We start from the raw sequence: 17,690 nt of genomic DNA on the forward strand, positions 1-17,690 counted from the left end.
ATCTATGTGCAAAGCACGTCGAGGGAACCGGTCTCGCGTAAGCGTACGGGTAAGGTTGGTCCGGGTCATCTCATCCAACAATACCGCCGAACCAAAGTATGACATGCTGGTAGGTAGTATGACTTGTATCGTCCACAACTCACTTGTGTTCTACTCGTGCATATAACATCAAACCATAAAAAGCTGGCTCTGATACCACTGTTGGGGAACGTAGTAATTTCAAAAATTTTCCTACGCACACGCAAGATCATGGTGATGCATAGCAACGAGGGGGAGAGTGTTGTCTACATACCCTTGTAGACCTGAAGCGGAAGCGATCACAACGTAGAGGAAGTAGTCGTACGTTCTCCTCGCGATCCGACCGATCCCGGCGCCGTTACTCCGGCGCCCCCGAGTTCTTGGCACACGTACAGCTCGATGACGCTCCACGGGCTCCGATCCAGCAAAGCTCCGGAGAGAGAGTTCCGTCAGCACGACGGCGTGGTGACGATCTTGATGTTCTACCGGCGCAGGGCTTCGCCTAAGCACTGCAACGATATATTCGAGGTGTAATATGGTGGAGGGGGGCACCGCACACGGCTAAGGAACGATCACGAAGATCAACTTGTGTGTCTTGGGGTGCCCCCCTGCCCCCGTATATAAAGGAGCAAGGGGGAGGCCGCCGGCCTAGCCTTTGGCGCGCCTATAGGGAGTCCTACTCCCACCGGGAGTAGGACTCCTACTTGGAATAGGAGGAGGGGAGAGGAAAGTGGAGGAGAGGAAGGAAAGGGGGGGCGCCGCCCCCCTTCCCTTGTCCTATTCGGACTAGGATGGGAGGGGCGCGCGGCCACCTATGCCCTCTCTCCTCTCTTCTCCCTTAAGGCCCACCAGGGCCCAATAACCCCCCGGGGGGTTCCGGTAACCCCCCGGTACTCCGGTAAAATTGCCGATTTCACCCGGAACGTTTCCGAAGTCCAAACATAGGCTTCCAATATATCAATCTTTATGTCTCGACCATTTCGAGACTCCTCGTCATGTCCGTGATCACATCCGGGACTCCGAACTCCTTCGGTATATCAAAATACACAAACTCATAATAATCGTCATCGAAACCTTAAGCGTGCGGACCCTACGGTTCGAGAACAATGTAGACATGACCGAGACACGTCTCCGGTCAATAACCAATAGCGGGACCTGGATGCCCATATTGGCTCCTACATATTCTACGAAGATCTTTATCGGTCAGACCGCATAACAACATACGTTGTTCCCTTTGTCATCGGTATGTTACTTACCCGAGATTCGATCGTCGGTATCCAATACCTAGTTCAATCTCGTTACCGGTAAGTCTCTTTACTCGTTCCGTAATACATCATCTCACAACTAACTCATTAGTTGTAGTGCTTGCAAGGCTTATGTGATGTGCATTACCGAGAGGGCCCAGAGATACCTCTCCGACAATCGGAGTGACAAATCCTAATCTCGAAATACGCCAACCCAACATCTACCTTTGGAGACACCTGTAGTACTCCTTTATAATCACCCAGTTACGTTGTGACGTTTGGTAGCACCCAAAGTGTTCCTCCGGCAGACGGGAGTTGCATAATCTCATAGTCATAGGAACATGTATAAGTCATGGATAAAAGCAATAGCAACACACTAAACGATCGGGTGCTAAGCTAATGGAATGGGTCATGTCAATCAGATCATTCAACCAATGATGTGACCTCGTTAATCAAATGACAACTCCTTTGTCTATGGTTAGGAAACTTAACCATTTTTGATTAACGAGCTAGTCAAGTAGAGGCATACTAGTGACACTCTGTTTGTCTATGTATTCACACATGTATTATGTTTCCGGTTAATACAATTCTAGCATGAATAATAAACATTTATCATGAAATAAGGAAATAAATAATAACTTTATTATTGCCTCTAGGGCATATTTCCTTCACATTTTTGAACTTTTGTAGCTCCGCCCAACATTATTAACCTTCCGGATGATGAGGAGGAGGTGGAAGTGCCGCTCAGGCCTTTTGGAAGGAGGCGACGGAGGGCCCCGGCTAACAAGGCTCCTGAGACCGCGTCGACTGCTGAGGCGGTGGTCCAAGGGGGTGACAACACCGTCCGGACTACTGTGACTTTTGCTGAACCACTAACGACTGCCCGGCCTTCGTCGTCGACTGCTCCCCCACTGGTCGACCCGCCCTCGTTCTTCGCCACCTACCAGACCCCGGAGGATCAAGTGAGTGCTGCTAAGGAGGCTATACGTCAGGCGGGGCTCGTGATGGAGCAGACTAAGGCGGCTCGGGATGCCAGTCAAGCGGCCTATGACATCAGCTCGGCGTTGCAGTAGAACGTCCAGGTTAGTTGTTCTTCACTTGCGTTGTACACCCACTGGGTGTTGTTGATCTGAAATTTTTTGTTGGTGGGGGCACGCTGAGTGCACCCACTGGGTGTAATCCCCAAGGCCATGGTCGACTGCTGGCAGTCGACTGTGGTCTTTATGCTTTCGAACTTCTTCACTCGACTGATCGGATCGAGTCGAGTGGAAATCAGGCAAACCGGTGGGGGCACGCTGAGTGCACCCACTGGGTGTAGTCCCCGAGGCTATGGTGGACTGCTGGCAGTCGACCATAGTCTTTAGAACTTTCCTTGCTCTCTCTCTTTTTTTTGATGACCCTTAGTCATGGCTTTTAGGATCGTACCGGGTCGACCGATCGGATCTGGTCGAGTGGAAACCAAGGAAACCAGTGGGGGCACGCTGAGTGCACCCACTGGGTGTAGTCCCCGAGGCTACAGTCGAATATTTTGATTCGGCTGTAGTCTTAGAAGTGTTGTGCTCTTTCTTTCAGTCAGTCGGAAGTAACTTGTCTTTGATATCTTTTGTCGATTGACTCTTTGCAGAAGTCTTGTGAGCTTGTTGCTCAGCTCGCTGATCTGAAGGACAAGCAGATCCAGCTTAATCTTGACCTACAGTTTGCTCAGGAGAACGTGCAGAAGGCGAAGGATGAAGCAAAAGGTATGGCTGGTGAGGACTCGACGTCTATCTCTGTTCCTTTGCCCGTTTTGAACTCTGTGTCTGTTGTTGCTTTGCAGACGAACTAGAGAAGGCCCTGAAGAAGAAAGACCTCGACCTTGCGGAGGCGCAAAAAGTGGTTGCGGAGAAGTTGAAGCTTGCTGAAGAGAAACTTGCTTCAGTCGGTCAACTTGAGAACGAGAATGCTAGGCTGAAGTCTGCTCTTGACACAGCCAATAAAGAAGCGAGTCGACTGAAGACTGACAAGAGTGCTCTGAACGACAAGATCGGCCAGCTGGCGGGGAAGCACAAGGACTTGGAGAATTATCTTGGGGGTCTTGCCAAGAAGCTATACCTCATGCTTGAAGGTAATCCCCTCTGTGCGATTAATCTTGTTGCTATCGACTCATCATTTGGTTACAATTTTGCTCTGTCGAAACTTCTTTCAGAGTTCTGCCGGAATTTCGAGGAGGAGACCAGTCGAGTGGAGACCAGCCTGGACCCTATCAATTCTCCTGTGAAGGATGAAGTGGCCATGAATGTCCTCCGGTTGGAATCTCGTATCACTGGTGTGGTGGACTACTTGGCTCGACTGAAAGCTGCTGTGTCGCGGATCGACTCCGCACTCTGGCCCAAGGAGACCCTTCAGAACGACCTTGAATCCTTGGTCACTCGACTAAGTGATGTTCCAGGTCGAGTGCAAGAATGGAAAAAGTCTTCTGCTAGGTGCGGCGCTGATGTGGCTCTGTCACTGGTTCGTGTCCACTGCGAGGAGGCGCGAGAGGAGAAGCTGGCCGCTCTCCAGGTTGCCAATACCAGGAAGCATAATTTCCAAGATTTCATGGAGACCTTCATCGCTGCTGCCACTCGAATCTCAGACGGGATCGACTTGGACGAATTCGTTGCGCCATCAAGTCCTCCGCCAGAAGAGTAAAAACTGCTGTGCGTTACCTTAAATTTGCCTCGGGATGCCGAGTGGTTTATGTATTTGATAAACTCCGTCGGGCTCTCAGCTCGAGTACTTTTATTTGCGATCTAGGATCTTTTGATTTTATCCAAACATGGCTCGACGTTGAATGCCTTTGCGACTTGATCCGCCGATCTACTATTCGTTGTTCCCTCAGAGGCTGCTTGGTTTGCACGATGCTTATCGCCGCGATGGTGTCTGTACTTGGGCTGCAGCTAAGCCCCCGAATGGGAGGTTTGCTCTCCACTCGGTAGGATTTTCATTTACTTAGGCGAGCACTGGACTGCAGCTAAGCCCCTGAGTGGGAGGTTTGCTCTCCACTCGACGGGATTTTCAATTACTTAGGCGAGCACTGGGCTGCAGCTAAGCCCTCGAGTGGGAGGTTTGCTCTCCACTCGACGGGATTTTCAATTACTTAGGCGAGCACTGGGCTGCAGCTAAGCCCCCGAGTGGGAGGTTTGCTCTCCACTCGACGGGATTTTCAATTACTTAGGCGAGTGCTTGGACTGCAGCTAAGCCCCCGAGTGGGAGGTTTGCTCTCCACTCGACGGGATTTTCAATTACTTAGGCGAGCACTGGGCTGCAGCTAAGCCCCCGAGTGGGAGGTTTGCTCTCCACTCGGCGGGATTTTCAATTACTTAGGCGAAACGGATTCGCAGCTAAGCCTCCGAGTGGGATACTTGCTCTCCACTCGGTAGGATTTTCTGAAAACTTAGGCGAAGCGGATTCGCAGCTAAGCCACCCACTGGGGGAAATTTAGATGAACAGAAAAAGAAATAACAGTCTTTTGCGAAAATTAAGAAATTCTTGCTTGAAACAAAAGAATACAGAGGTACTTTTATTATATCTCAGTTGAGTGAGTTTTTAAGTGTAAAAAGGTCGGAGCAGGTCCGCGTTCCATGCTCGAGGCTCGTCGATCCGTCGATCGATGTTGTAGAGGTGATACGCTCCATTGTGCAGGACTTTGGTGATGATGAAGGGGCCTTCCCAGGTCGGAGCAAGTTTGTGAGGCTTTTGCTGATCCACGCGGAGGACCAAATCTCCTTCCTGAAAGGCTCGACCCTTCACATTTCTGGCGTAGAATCGACGCAATTCTTGCTGGTAGATGGTCGAGTGGATTAGGGCCATCTCTCTTTCCTCTTCTAAGAGGTCGACTGCATCTTGCCGGGCCTGTTCTGCTTCTGCTTCAGAATATAACTCGACTCGAGGCGCGTTGTGGAGCAGGTCGCTTGGTAAAACCGCTTCGGCTCCATAGACCAGAAAGAATGGTGTCCTTCCAGTCGACCGGTTAGGGGTGGTCCTCAACCCCCATAGAACTGACGGAAGTTCGTCGACCCAAGCGCCTGCTGCATGTTTGAGATCACGCATCAGTCGGGGTTTTAGTCCTTTGAGGATGAGACCATTCGCGCGTTCGGCTTGTCCATTCGACTGAGGATGAGCAACTGAGGCATAGTCGACTCGAGTGCCTTGAGAGGCGCAGAAGGCTTTGAATCTGTCATTATCAAAGTTTGATCCATTATCCGTGATGATGCTATGCGGAACTCCATATCTGAATATCAATCCTCTGATAAAGCTGATGGCAGTGCCTGCATCGAGGTCCTTTATGGGTTTGGCTTCTATCCACTTTGTGAACTTGTCGACTGCGACCAACAGGTGGGTGAAGCCGCTTCTGCCAGTCCTCAGTGGTCCGATCATGTCAAGACCCCAGACAGCAAAAGGCCAAACGAGTGGAATGGTCTTCAAGGCGGAGGCGGGCTTGTGAGACATGTTGGAGTAAAACTGACACCCCTCGCACTTGTCGACTATATCCTTTGCCATTTCGTTCGCCTTTGGCTAGTAAAAACCCGCTCGGTATGCTTTGGCCACGATGGTCCGGGAGGACGCATGATGGCCACAGGTCCCCGAGTGGATATCCTCAAGAATTATCTGTCCTTCTTCAGGCGTGATGCACTTCTGACCAACTCCAGTCGCGCTTTCTCTGTACAGCTGCCCTTTGATTACTGTAAAGGCTTTGGATCGACGGACGATCTGTCGAGCCTCTTCTTCATCTTCTGGGAGCTCTTTTCTCATGATATACGCAATGTACGGCAATGTCCAGTCGTGAGTGGTAACCATAACTTCCATAATCAGGTCGACCACGGCTGGAACCTCCACTTCGGTCGAGTCAGAGGCGCTTTTTGGTTGTGGGGGCTCTTCTGTAAAAGGATCTTCTTGCATTGATGGTGTGTGAATGTGCTCTAAACACACATCTTTAGGGATGGCCTCCCTTTTGGACCCTATCTTCGCCAGATCATCTGCAGCTTGATTTTTCAGTCGGGGTATATGATGGAGCTCCAACCCCTCGAATCGTTTCTCCAGCTTCCTCACTACGCTGCAATATCCCGTCATGGATGGGCTTCGGACGTCCCACTCCTTCATCACTTGATTAACAACCAGATCTGAGTCGTCGTAGACCATGAGGCGACGGACGCCGAGTGAAATGGCCATATGTAATCCGTATAGAAGCGCTTCATACTCTGCCTCATTGTTGGAGGAATCAAAGTGAATCTGGAGGACATACTTGAGCTTATCTCCTCGGGGGGAAACCAGTACAACCCCCGCACCGGATCCGTTCAGCATCTTGGAGCCATCGAAAAACATAGTCCAGTGCTCCGAGTGAACTTGAGTCGGAAGTTCCTGCTCGGTCCACTCGGTGAGGAAATCAGCTATTGCCTGGGACTTAATAGCTTTCTTTGCCTCAAACTTGATATCAAGAGGAAGAAGTTCAATTGCCCATTTCGCCACTCGACCAGTTGCATCTCTGTTATGAAGAATCTCTGATAATGGGGCGTCGCTGACGACTGTGATAGAATGATCAGAGAAATAATGAGCAACCTTCTTCGTGGTCATGTAAATCCCGTAAACAAGCTTCTGATAGTGTGGATATCTTTGCTTCGACGGGGTCAGAACTTCTGAGAGGTAGTAAACTGGGCGTTGAACTTTGAAGGTCTTTCCTTCCTCTTCCCGCTCGACCGTAAGAACGGTACTAACGACTTGTCCCGTGGCTGCTATGTAAAGCAACAGTGGCTCTTTGCTGACAGGAGCAGCAAGCACCGACTGGGTGGAGAGCAGAGCTTTTAGCTCTGCGAACGCTGCATCAGCTTCTGGAGTCCACTCGAACGTGTCTGACTTCTTCATCAGTCGGTAAAGAGGCAGTGCCTTTTCACCGAGCCTGGAGATGAATCGACTTAAAGCGGCCAAGCATCCAGTAAGTTTCTGGACATCGTGCACACGCACGGGGCGTTTCATCCGGAGTATGGTGCCAACTTTTTCAGGGTTAGCGTCGATTCCTCGTTCGGAAACAAGAAAACCGAGTAACTTTCCTCCAGGGACTCCGAATGTGCACTTCGACGGATTAAGCTTGATATCATAATTCCTGAGATTGGCAAAAGTTTCAGCTAGGTCAGTCAGTAGGTCGGAACCTTTTCGTGACTTGACCACTATGTCATCCATGTATGCTTCTACATTCCGACTGATTTGAGTGATCAGGCACTTCTGAATCATTCTCATGAATGTAGCTCCGGCATTCTTGAGACCGAAAGGCATGGTAACATAGCAGAAACACCCAAACGGGGTGATGAAGGCTGTTTTTATTTCATCGGGTCCATACAGACGGATCTGATGGTATCCAGAGTCGTCTAAGAAAGATAGCCTCTCGCATCCCGCAGTCGAGTCGACTATTTGGTCGATGCGAGGAAGAGGAAAATGATCTTTCGGGCAGGCCCGATTGATATGCTTAAAATCAATGCACATGCGCAATGATTTGTCCTTCTTAGGGACCATTACAACATTGGCGAGCCACTCGGAGTGGTAGATCTCGCGAATGAATTCTGCTGCTAGGAGTCGGGCCACTTCTTCGCCAATGGCCTTTCTCTTCTGAACGGCGGACCGTCGGAGATGCTCCTTAACTGGTTTGACCTTTGGGTCGACTCGAAGGCGGTGCTCAGCCAGTCCCCTGGGCACACCTGGCATGTCGGCAGGCTTCCATGCAAAGATGTCCCAGTTCTCACGGAGGAACTGGACGAGCGCTTCTTCCTATTTGGAGTCGAGTGTAGTGTAGATGTTGGCTGGAGCCGCATTTGGATCGGTCGGGTGGATGTGGACTTGCTTGGTCTCACCAGTCGACTGAAATGCTGACTCCGTGGCGGGCTTCTTGGCTCGTAACAACTTACTCGGATCCGCAGTCTTCTGGTACTCTTGTATCTCTATCTTGGCCATCTGAGCATCAGCAATTTTGGCGCCTTTCTGGAAGCACTCCTCTGCCTTCTTCCGATTGCCAACGATGGTGATTACACCTTTGGGGCCAGGCATCTTCAGCTTGAGGTATACGTAGCATGGTCGAGCCATGAAACGAGCATAGGCTGGCCTCCCAAGAATGGCGTGGTACGCGCTCTGAAAATCCACGACCTCAAAGGTTAGCTTTTCTTTCCGGAAATTCTTCGAGTCACCAAAGACGACGCCGAGAGTGATTTGACCGAGTGACTCAGCTTTCTTCCCAGGAATGACTCCGTGGAAGCTCATGTTGCTGGGGCTGAGTCTGGACATCGGAATGCCCATCCCCTTCAACGTCTCTGCATATAACAAGTTCAGCCCACTGCCACCGTCCATCAGAACCTTGGTCAGTCGAGTGCCTTCAATAATTGGGTCGACCACCAACGCTTGCCTCCCTGGGGTGACAATATGAGTCGGATGATCGGACTGGTCGAAGGTGATGGCGGTCTGGGACCACTTCAGGTAATGGGGTGTCACCGGAGCAACCATGTTTACTTCGCGATTGATGACCTTCAGTCGACTCTTACTTTCGACATCAGCGAAAATCATCAGAGTGGAATTGACTTGGGGGTATTCTTCACCGCTGTCTTCCCTATCTTCAACTCTGTCTGACTCTTTCTCTTTGTCCTTGGCCAGCTTCCCTTGGAACTGTTGCATCAGGAGTCGACATTGTCGAGTGGTATGCTTAGGGTAAACGAGATTTCCCTCTTCATCTTTCCTCGTGTGAATGTGACATGGTAAGTCCATCACATCGTTCCCGTCCTGGTCTTTCACTTTCTTGGGGTTCCAAGGACCCTTGGGTTTCCCCTTAAACTTCCCTGGGGTCACGGCTAAGGCTTCCCCGGGGGCGACTGGCTCGGCCTTGCGCTTTTGCTTCCGACTGGAGTGTCCTCCGCCGGTCTCATTAGCGGCTGCCTTATACTTGCCACTCCGGAGTCTATCTTCCTCTTCTCCATTCGCGTACTTGGTGGCGATTTCCATCATTCGACTCAGGGTCATATCCCCGGTTCGACCGAACTTCAAACTTAACTCCCTGTTTCTGACGCCCTCCTTGAAGGCGCAAACTGCCTGATGGTCGGACACATTCTCGACCGTGTGATTCAGAGTGATCCACCTTTGGATATAATCCCTCAGGGTTTCACTCGACTTCTGAACACATGACTGCAATTCTGTCAACCCTGCCGGTCGCTTGCAAGTCCCTTCGAATGTCCTGACAAACACCTGGGCTAGATCTTCCCAAGTATAAATACTGCTGGGAGCCAACTGATTCAACCACGCTCTGGCTGATCCTTCCAACATGAGGGGCAAATGCTTCATAGCCACCTCGTCATTGCCGCCTCCGATCTGAACAGCCACTCGGTAGTCCTCAAGCCAAGTGTCCGGCTTGGACTCTCCGGTGAACTTGCTGACTCCAGTCGCCAACCTGAAGTTGGGAGGAATCACTGCGGCTCTAATTGCTCTGCTAAAACACTCGGGACCTGAGACATGTACTCTGCTGCTGGACGGAGCACCTCTGTCGCGGTCTTCTCGGTGAGCTCTATTCCGGTCGACCAGACCTTGAACAATGATGGACCTCGCATCAAAGCCTGGTTCTCTGGGGTCGACTGGGACCCTTCGCCCAGTACTGAACTGGCGTCTGTCTTCTTGCCGCCGGGGAACGTACGACCCCGCTCTCGGGGCAGGAGAAGGCACTCGACGTTGATCGTTGCGATCGTATCGGTGCTCATATCGCTCGTGCTCTTGGTGCTGATCTTCGTGCCGGCCTCTGTGTCCTTCACGCCTCGGGGGCGACCTTGGACTATGAGCCGACTGTACGGAATTCGCAGCGACGGATCGACTGTGAATCCTGTTGCGCGACTGAGATACGGCTGAATTCTGGTCACCCGCTGCATGGAGTAAATCTCTAATCTGCAACAAACCTCTCCCTGCCTCTGACTGTGAAGGCTGGATCGACTCCGCTATACGAGCCGCAGCTGCCAAATTCTGAATCGGAGTTCGGTATACCTGGGTCGACGGCTGGAAAAGGCGACGACGACTGGACTCGGGAACGGGCGGTCGTGCGCGCTCGTCGAGTGCTCTCTGGAGATTCTCCAGTCGAGTACGTTCAGCCAAGTTGGCCAAGCGCACCTCCTCCAGGGCTGGCGCCTCAGGGGTTTCTCCAACGATAGGAGTGTGAAGGGCGTCCATGTTCCGGCGACGGAGTTCCTCCCTCTGCACTGAGGTAAGGGGCTCGGGCCGGTACTCTTCATGGCCCCGCGCCGGAATCCCTCCCGCAGCAACCTCTTCGGTGTGGGGGAACCCGGGGGGACTGCGTGGTCCGTCGACCATTAGTACCTCCGCCGCTGGATCACTGCTGTCGCACTCGGACGCAGTCTCTACGGAGCCAGTCGACAGGTCGAACAGGCCATAGAGTGACTCGTCGGGTTCGATTGCCGCGACTTGGGGGGTGGCCGACTGGCGGGCCAGCGCGTGCTTCACCCACCGCTGGAGTCTCGACCGACCGGTGCGCTTGCGCCGGCGGGAAACCGATGATGATGATGACGCGACGAATGCCGACCCGTACTGGGTCGACGGTTGCCGCAGGAGGACGCCGCGGACACATGCGCGAAAATGCGTGGCTCCGCGAGCGGGAAGCGCGTCCATGTCGAGTGGAGCCTCCTGCAGCCAAGTAGAGTCGTCGACGATGAAGGAGAGAGCGCCAAGACGGATCTCGCGGCTCTCGACCATGACTCCGCTCGAAAACATGATGCGGGGTGCTGAAAGAATCCCAACTTCCTCCAACAAATTGCTAGAACACCTGCCCCACGGTGGGCGCCAACTGTTGTGGTTCTAAGTCTGACAGTAAGAATGGGGGGTAGGAATGAAGAGGCAGGTCCTAGCTATGGAGTAGTTGTGTACGCAAGGGGTTTTACGAGTTCGGGCCCTTCTCTGAAGAAGTAACAACCGTACGTCTCGGAGCCCGGAGGCAGTCGACTGGATTATATGTCTGTGTGCTACAAAGTTCCGAACCCTTGTTCCAGTGGAGGGGGGTGGCTTATATAGAGTTCGCCAGGACCCCAGCCAGCCCACGTTCCAAGGGGTTTAATGTACATAAAGAGAGGGGGTTACTGGTAACGCCCGCAATAAAGGACCATGAAGGCCATAAAAGCTACTTAAGAGATGACCGTTTGTAGGCAGTGCCTTTAGGTCTTCTTACGGTCGAGTGGCTGTCTTCATGGCCGACTGCTTGTGCTTCTGGTCGAGTGCGTTTGTATCCGTCGACTGGGAAGGCCAGGTCGACTGAAATGCTGATACTTCTTAGAATATCTTTTATTGTAGGAGTCATGTCCTTGATTGGGTACCTTGGGTATGATAAGTTACCCTACCCTAGGTATGTATCCTCATCAGCCGCTGTCACCACCACCCCAAGCACACCCACGCGAGACACCAAAGAGCCCAACACGCCGCCGCCAGTCACCGACCTCGCCACCGCCACCCACTGTCGCGCCCTCTGACAACGTCGCGCCGACACCCTCTGACCCAACCCTCGTCAGCCGAGACGGACCGAACTTCGCCCGTCAGCGTGAGCCGGTGGCAGCGAGGGGGAGGTGGGGAGGAGGATGGGGCCTACTGGAGCCTGCGCATTTCATCACGTCTGCACTAATTCCATGTCAAAGCCCGCACATTCCCACTATCTCTAGCCGATCCCCGCCGTCCTCCACTCACATTCCCGCCCTTTTCGTCGTCCGCCGTTGCATGGATCCGTTCATAGCATTGCCGGAGCCTGAGGTGGAGGATCCAAAGGTGGTGCCCGCCCGGAAGATCAACTCTGTGACCTGCAATGTAAGCCGTCGCATCCAAAGGAGAAAGGAGAAAGCGGCTTTGGCGGACGACCACCCGCCACCTCCTAAGAAAGGCGGTCGGCCAGGACTTGGGCTGCCGCCGCCGTTGGTGCACTCGCTGGCCTGGCTGGCGGATATGCAGTTGCCACAAAGCTCGGTCATCAGCACCCATCCCCGACCACTTCCGGCACGTCTGTGCCATGGGCCATCAACCTGAACGCGCCCCTCACTTAGCCGAGTCGCCATCGCCGCAGCTTGTCCAGTCGCAAACGTCCGGTGTGGATCAATTGGGTGTCCGCTCTCTGTTGGCCGATATGTCTCAAGTGACACCGGCGGATGGCAGAGAGATGTTGGACATCATCCACGACAAATGTGGCTTCGAGGACGGCCACGTGGATGATTCCCATGCGGAAATGTATCACCGAGCAGTCGAACTCGAAGACCGAGCAGACGGGCCTTGATCCGGACGATTGGGCGGTCGGTGGTGATCCAAAGAAGAGGGGGAGGGAAGAAAATTTCAATCTGAGGGAGGACAAATTATTGCGTGCGTGTTAAGCCCATGTAACTGCATTGGGTTTTTGAATTGTGAGAGAAGAAATACAGAAAAAAGCACACGTTGTGTCATGTGTGACAAAGCCTGTGTGTGTTCTTGTACCTTCCTATGCTCTCTGAGTAATTCGTGGATTATATTTGAATTTATCAAAAGAAGCGGGCATCCGGTTTCAGATATATATTTATGAAAAGTGGAGGGAGCACCTATGAGCGTACATATGAGTTCAGTCGGTTTGGGGGTTCCTCGGCATCGGGTCAATCGTTGGTTTCAAAATATGAGTCCAGATTACTGCTGAATTTTGGACGCCAACGCCAAGATCATGTTTAGTGCACATTGAAGGAAAAGGTGGACTACAGTTTTCAGGCCCAGCACAGAAAATACTTGAATCTATGGATTATATTCTGACATTTACTAGAAAGTGTCACGAGCGAGTAGCTTGTTATTAGCCCATAACCAACACAGGAAACTTGAATGTACCTGGTGAGTGAAACAGGGCAGATCAAGTCAGGTTCGTCAGCAAGGCGATACTCTTGACAATCTCAGGCAGATGGAGCTATGTAATGTGTTCATGGTGGTGCGAGGAGAGTGAGCTTCAGGCCAACACCATCCACAGTTTTGCCAATATTAAAACAGAATGGAACACAAGGTAGCAAGAAAACAATGACCAAATTAAATACCTCCGATGGCTCAACAAAACGCGCATATATTTCTCTAGTTACAACTATACATGGAAGACAAGGTAGAATGAGGACAAAGACTGAACCATATATCCCCCGATGGCACAGGCGCACCAAACCGCGCATATATTTCTAATTACAACTATACATGGAACAAACAAAACTCTAGGCTTGCTTCTCTATAGCACTACATACACGTAACAAAAAGAAACTATACGCCACACCAACCGTCGTAGTCTGAATCTTACTAATACTACTACATACATGGACCCCTTTGGCATCACGGCCGGATCAACAAATAAAAATGCTCTCCTATGTACACGATAACTGCACCGACCATGTACAGATTTGGAGCCCTACCATCCCTGCTAGCTTCCTGCTATCTTTCAAATAATCCTCTGATCACCTGCTCCAGTTCCGCTGCGGGACACATCGGTTTCTCTCGGCTGATCCTGTCGAACCAAGATCTTGGATTTTCCTGTAGTGCTCTCAAGAAGTTCACATATTTTGGAACAATCAAATCCACTATCTCTTGACGCAGTCTCCCCTTGAGCACAGTCTGAACCTTCCAAGTCATCTGGCTATAACAGATAGTAAAGAACTCTCCAGTAAATTTATCCAAGGACAAACGGCGTGGCTTCCTCAGAGAATCCCCATCCAAATATCTCAGGAGTGGAACCCAGTATTTCTCAAGGTAGCTCACGATGTACTGGTCAATCAGTGAAACTAAATTACTCTCTACATTGGGAGGGAGTAACCCTGAATGGCAATTCTTTTGCAAAACATAATTTATGTTATTCAAGAAGAATATGCACCTTTGCCCCTTTTTTTGGAAACTTTTTTCTGCCCACTTGAGCTTAGATACCAAACAATCTAACATGTCAGAGCATGGGCCAGTGTTGTAACCTCCAGATTCAAGTATTGACTGGATCATATCTCTGTTACGGCGGAAAAATTCCAGGACTTGTATGAGAATAAAAGTTGCAGGATGAATAATAGATTCCTTGTTGCTACGGATGTCATTTGAAGTCCTCTGAATTACTCCTTTGAAAGCATTCACCATCTTATTGATAATACCAGCAACCTCACCAGACCCGCTGAAACGCAGGCCTTGTACATTGAATAGGACATCAACAACTGTGTCAAAAACAGTCAGTTGTTGAGAAATGTGGGCATCAGACCAAGTTGCATCAGTGAATGAACATGCAACCTCAAGGATCTGCTCTACAGATTGCTTGGCTACCACTGCAAAGCATTCTTCAGCCAATTCCTGATTCTGCTCATGTAATTGCCGCTTACATAAACAAACAAGTTTGGTAGTAATTTTGAGCCTCATGACCCAAGTCCTTGTTGTTTCATTGGTCAACTCACATGGACCTGAAAACCGTTCTGTGCTTGGCGTGAGGATCAACGGGTTCTCTACATCTGACAGTCTGCAATATGGAAAAGATTCAGAACGTATGTACTACAAAATGCATACATACGAGGTTTCTGGAAGTTTCTACAAATCATACAGCATAGGGAACACTATTGTCCTCACCAAGAACATCAACTCAACTACACATTGCATGATATATCCCAAGAAGAAACCTCATAATGTAAAGAAAAACTTAACAGGATTGATTAGCTTCAGGTGCTCTGGATATGAAATACATATGTTTTCACAATGTTCCTGGCTTAAAGCAGGAACTTGCGTAAATAATTACAACTCTGCCTTTTGGTTTGAAATGGCTCAATTTGGACAACTGCTACGCCTTTTAATGACATGTCGTTTGGATAACCTGGCACTGATGATAACTCGTGGTTGTCTTGTCTGCAATGCATCAGTGCGATGTACATGTATCCCTCCCTTTTTCTTTATTTAGTATGACTGGTGTTGATAATGAAAGTATTATCGCCTACTGAAATAATGGCTTGAACTAACAATGGTTCGTACATATTCTTCTTTGCGTACCCACTAATTTTGACTTCCTACGAAACCAATGTAAAGATTATGGAGCACATGCACTAATTTAAACAACCTACAGTACTATTCACTGTGAACTAAAAAGTGTGCAAAAAAAATGGCATTGCCCTATGGAAGTAGAAATCGATAGTGGGCTAGCTAGAAACTCAGTATGGTAGGAGAACGTCAGAACGGGGCACAATAAGCCAAAAAAAAAAATCCTCAAATACGTCTTGTACAGATCTTCCAAGTGATATTATGTGTGTGCCATAATAGCAGCGAGTCAAAACCTCCGACCCAGTTGAAACAAAAAAACTTGGTAGATTGCATCAGACAAGGGATTCACTAGGTAGTTTTCCTTTGGGAAAGATTTGCTACGCAGTTTACCATTGAGAAATGCATGTTACTATACAAAGTGAAGTTCGTGTATGGAATAACAAGCAAAACTCGGCGTAGGTACACTGGTAACCTGCGAACTTTGTGTAGGGAATAACAAGCAAAAGCTCTGTTTTATGTACAAGGGTAACCTGTGAACTGTGATGAGAGTGAGAAGGTCATATTTCCAGTCTCAGCATCGAGCAAGAAATTTTTGTTTGTAGAGAACACGATGGAGGGCTGTCCATATTTGCATTAAGCAAGAAGACAAAGATTCGGCACAACAGCAAGAGACAAACAAACAGCTAGAACTATACGCTTAAGAGGAGCAGTAGACAACCACCACCCTATAAGAGAAGATACATTAGGCAACTAGGAACGGCATGGTCGCACAACCAAGCATTGACAGGAAATGAAGGCATTTAAACATTTGTTCAGTTTGAATAGTTTTGAGAGCAGAAAGCAGGATGGTTAGGGTGTGGGTTAAACTGAAATAAGCCCATGGATGCACATCCTGCGGTGTCCCCTAAGCATGCGCAAGCTGGGATGGCAGTTTACCCTGGTTCGAATATCCACATTTGGAAGACAGATATGTAAGTGCAGTTGGGCAAGTGTAACTGTTCCCACATTAGGAAACAAGCATTTCAGTAGTTGAAGAGATTGCAATTCGTGTGTGTACCAATCAGTTGACTTTAATCGGCTATGTAAGAACATCTAGCTAGTTCCCTGCACACAGAAAAGGCATGCACAACCGCGAAATCGCAAATAGAAAGGCACATTCAGAAAGAGAAAGGACCCCTGTTTCGTGGGAAAAGGGGAAAAGGCAGTGAAAGGAAGTGATCTGCGGCACCACCCAAATGGCCAAAAGCGGTGCTGTTCGAATTGAGCACTGCGATCCTACAACAACGGACATGATCACGAATTGAACTCTCTATTGACTGATGAGCGCGCGTACGGAAACCGATCAAACACACAGCGGGAAGAATGACTGGAGTCACTGGACTAAGTCGACCTATTGACTGATGAGTGCGTGCGGAATCGAATCAAAGGAAGGATTTATATACCTGTGCAGAAGGTCGTCGCCTTGTCGAGCGTCGGGAAGCTGTCGGGCCGAGGCAGTCAAGCCGGGGAAGAAGAGACGGCGATCCCCTGCTTGGAGGGACTCTATGGGTGGGTACCAGACGTGCCGGTCGCTGTGGTGTCCGCTCTGCACCTCCTCCTCGTCGGAGTCCGACGAGTCCGCTCGGCGCTGCACGAGAGAGGGGATCGGGTGGATCCCGGCGACGAGGGCGACGCAGAGGGCGGCGCTCACCGCGGCCACCTCGGCGCGGTCGAGGAGGCTCGGGGTGCGGCCGGGAGGAACCCCCCGGATCGGATCGGCTCCGTCCGCCTCCGGAGCAGCGCGCCGGCCCCCGGATAGCCACCTGGCGACGGCGCGCGCCTTGGCGGGAACCCAGGCGACGAGGCCTCCGGGCAGAGCGAGCGCGAGGTAGAGCCCCAGCTCCAGCGCCTGGTCCTCCGGGGGAGGGGCGTAATCCGCCATGCCGACGAGCGACGCTTTGCGCTGGCGGCGGCGGAGGGGATTGGGGTTGGGTTGGGGGGAAAAGACGGTGGTGCGCTGCGCTGCGCGCCTTGGAGTGGAGCTGTGGAGGGAGACGCCGCTCTTCCCTGCCTGCCTGCCCCTGCTTTTGTTTCTCCCGCTCGGCGCCAGGTTGCGTGGCGGGTCAAATTGTCAACAGCGGGTGGGGCCGACGTTGCCGCCGCCCGAAAATAGTTTATTCCAACGTGCCAGGGAACTATTGTTTTCTTGTGCGCCAGATGAACCACTAGTGTGCCAGCGTTACATCTAATTTTTGCTCCGAACTTTCAACCATTGTCTTGGTTCGGCGTTGTCCCGGCCGTTTTCATTTACGAAGGATTCGAATTCTATGCCAGTAATTTGATTCCAGTACTATTTGATAGTCGATTGGTTCCCAGTTCAGTTTCAATCAGATATTGTGCACCAAATTAAAAATAAATAAATCATTTTTAGTAAAGACAATG

At 50.7% G+C, this 17,690-nt stretch overlaps 1 protein-coding gene across 2 annotated transcripts; it reads right to left on the minus strand.

The window, feature by feature from the left end:
• Window positions 1-13,395: 13,395 nt before the first annotated feature.
• Window positions 13,396-17,289, minus strand: LOC123184316 (uncharacterized). 2 transcript variants are annotated; one of them, XM_044596464.1, is made up of 3 exons: window positions 16,712-17,289; window positions 14,143-14,760; window positions 13,396-14,036 (listed from the first exon to the last, which is right to left on the minus strand). In XM_044596464.1, exons 1-3 carry the CDS (start codon window positions 17,188-17,190, stop codon window positions 14,027-14,029), a joined length of 1,107 nt encoding a protein of 368 aa, XP_044452399.1. In that variant the 5' UTR covers window positions 17,191-17,289; the 3' UTR covers window positions 13,396-14,026. The 2 variants fall into 2 exon arrangements, with proteins under 2 accessions (XP_044452399.1, XP_044452398.1); XM_044596463.1 differs by having other exon boundaries at window positions 13,396-14,760.
• Between the last annotated feature and the right edge of the window lie 401 nt (window positions 17,290-17,690).

This window comes from Triticum aestivum, chromosome 2A, assembly GCF_018294505.1.
Source record: "Triticum aestivum cultivar Chinese Spring chromosome 2A, IWGSC CS RefSeq v2.1, whole genome shotgun sequence".
Classification (NCBI taxonomy): domain Eukaryota; kingdom Viridiplantae; phylum Streptophyta; class Magnoliopsida; order Poales; family Poaceae; genus Triticum; species Triticum aestivum.

Coding starts and splice junctions, on each gene's coding strand:
- LOC123184316 (XM_044596463.1), bottom strand. CDS start 17,190: ATGGCGGATTACGCCCCTCCCCCGGAGGACCAGGCGCTGGAGCTGGGG. Junction 14,761..16,711: donor GGCGACGACCTTCTGCACAG/GTATATAAATCC, acceptor TCCATATTGCAG/ACTGTCAGATGTAGAGAACC.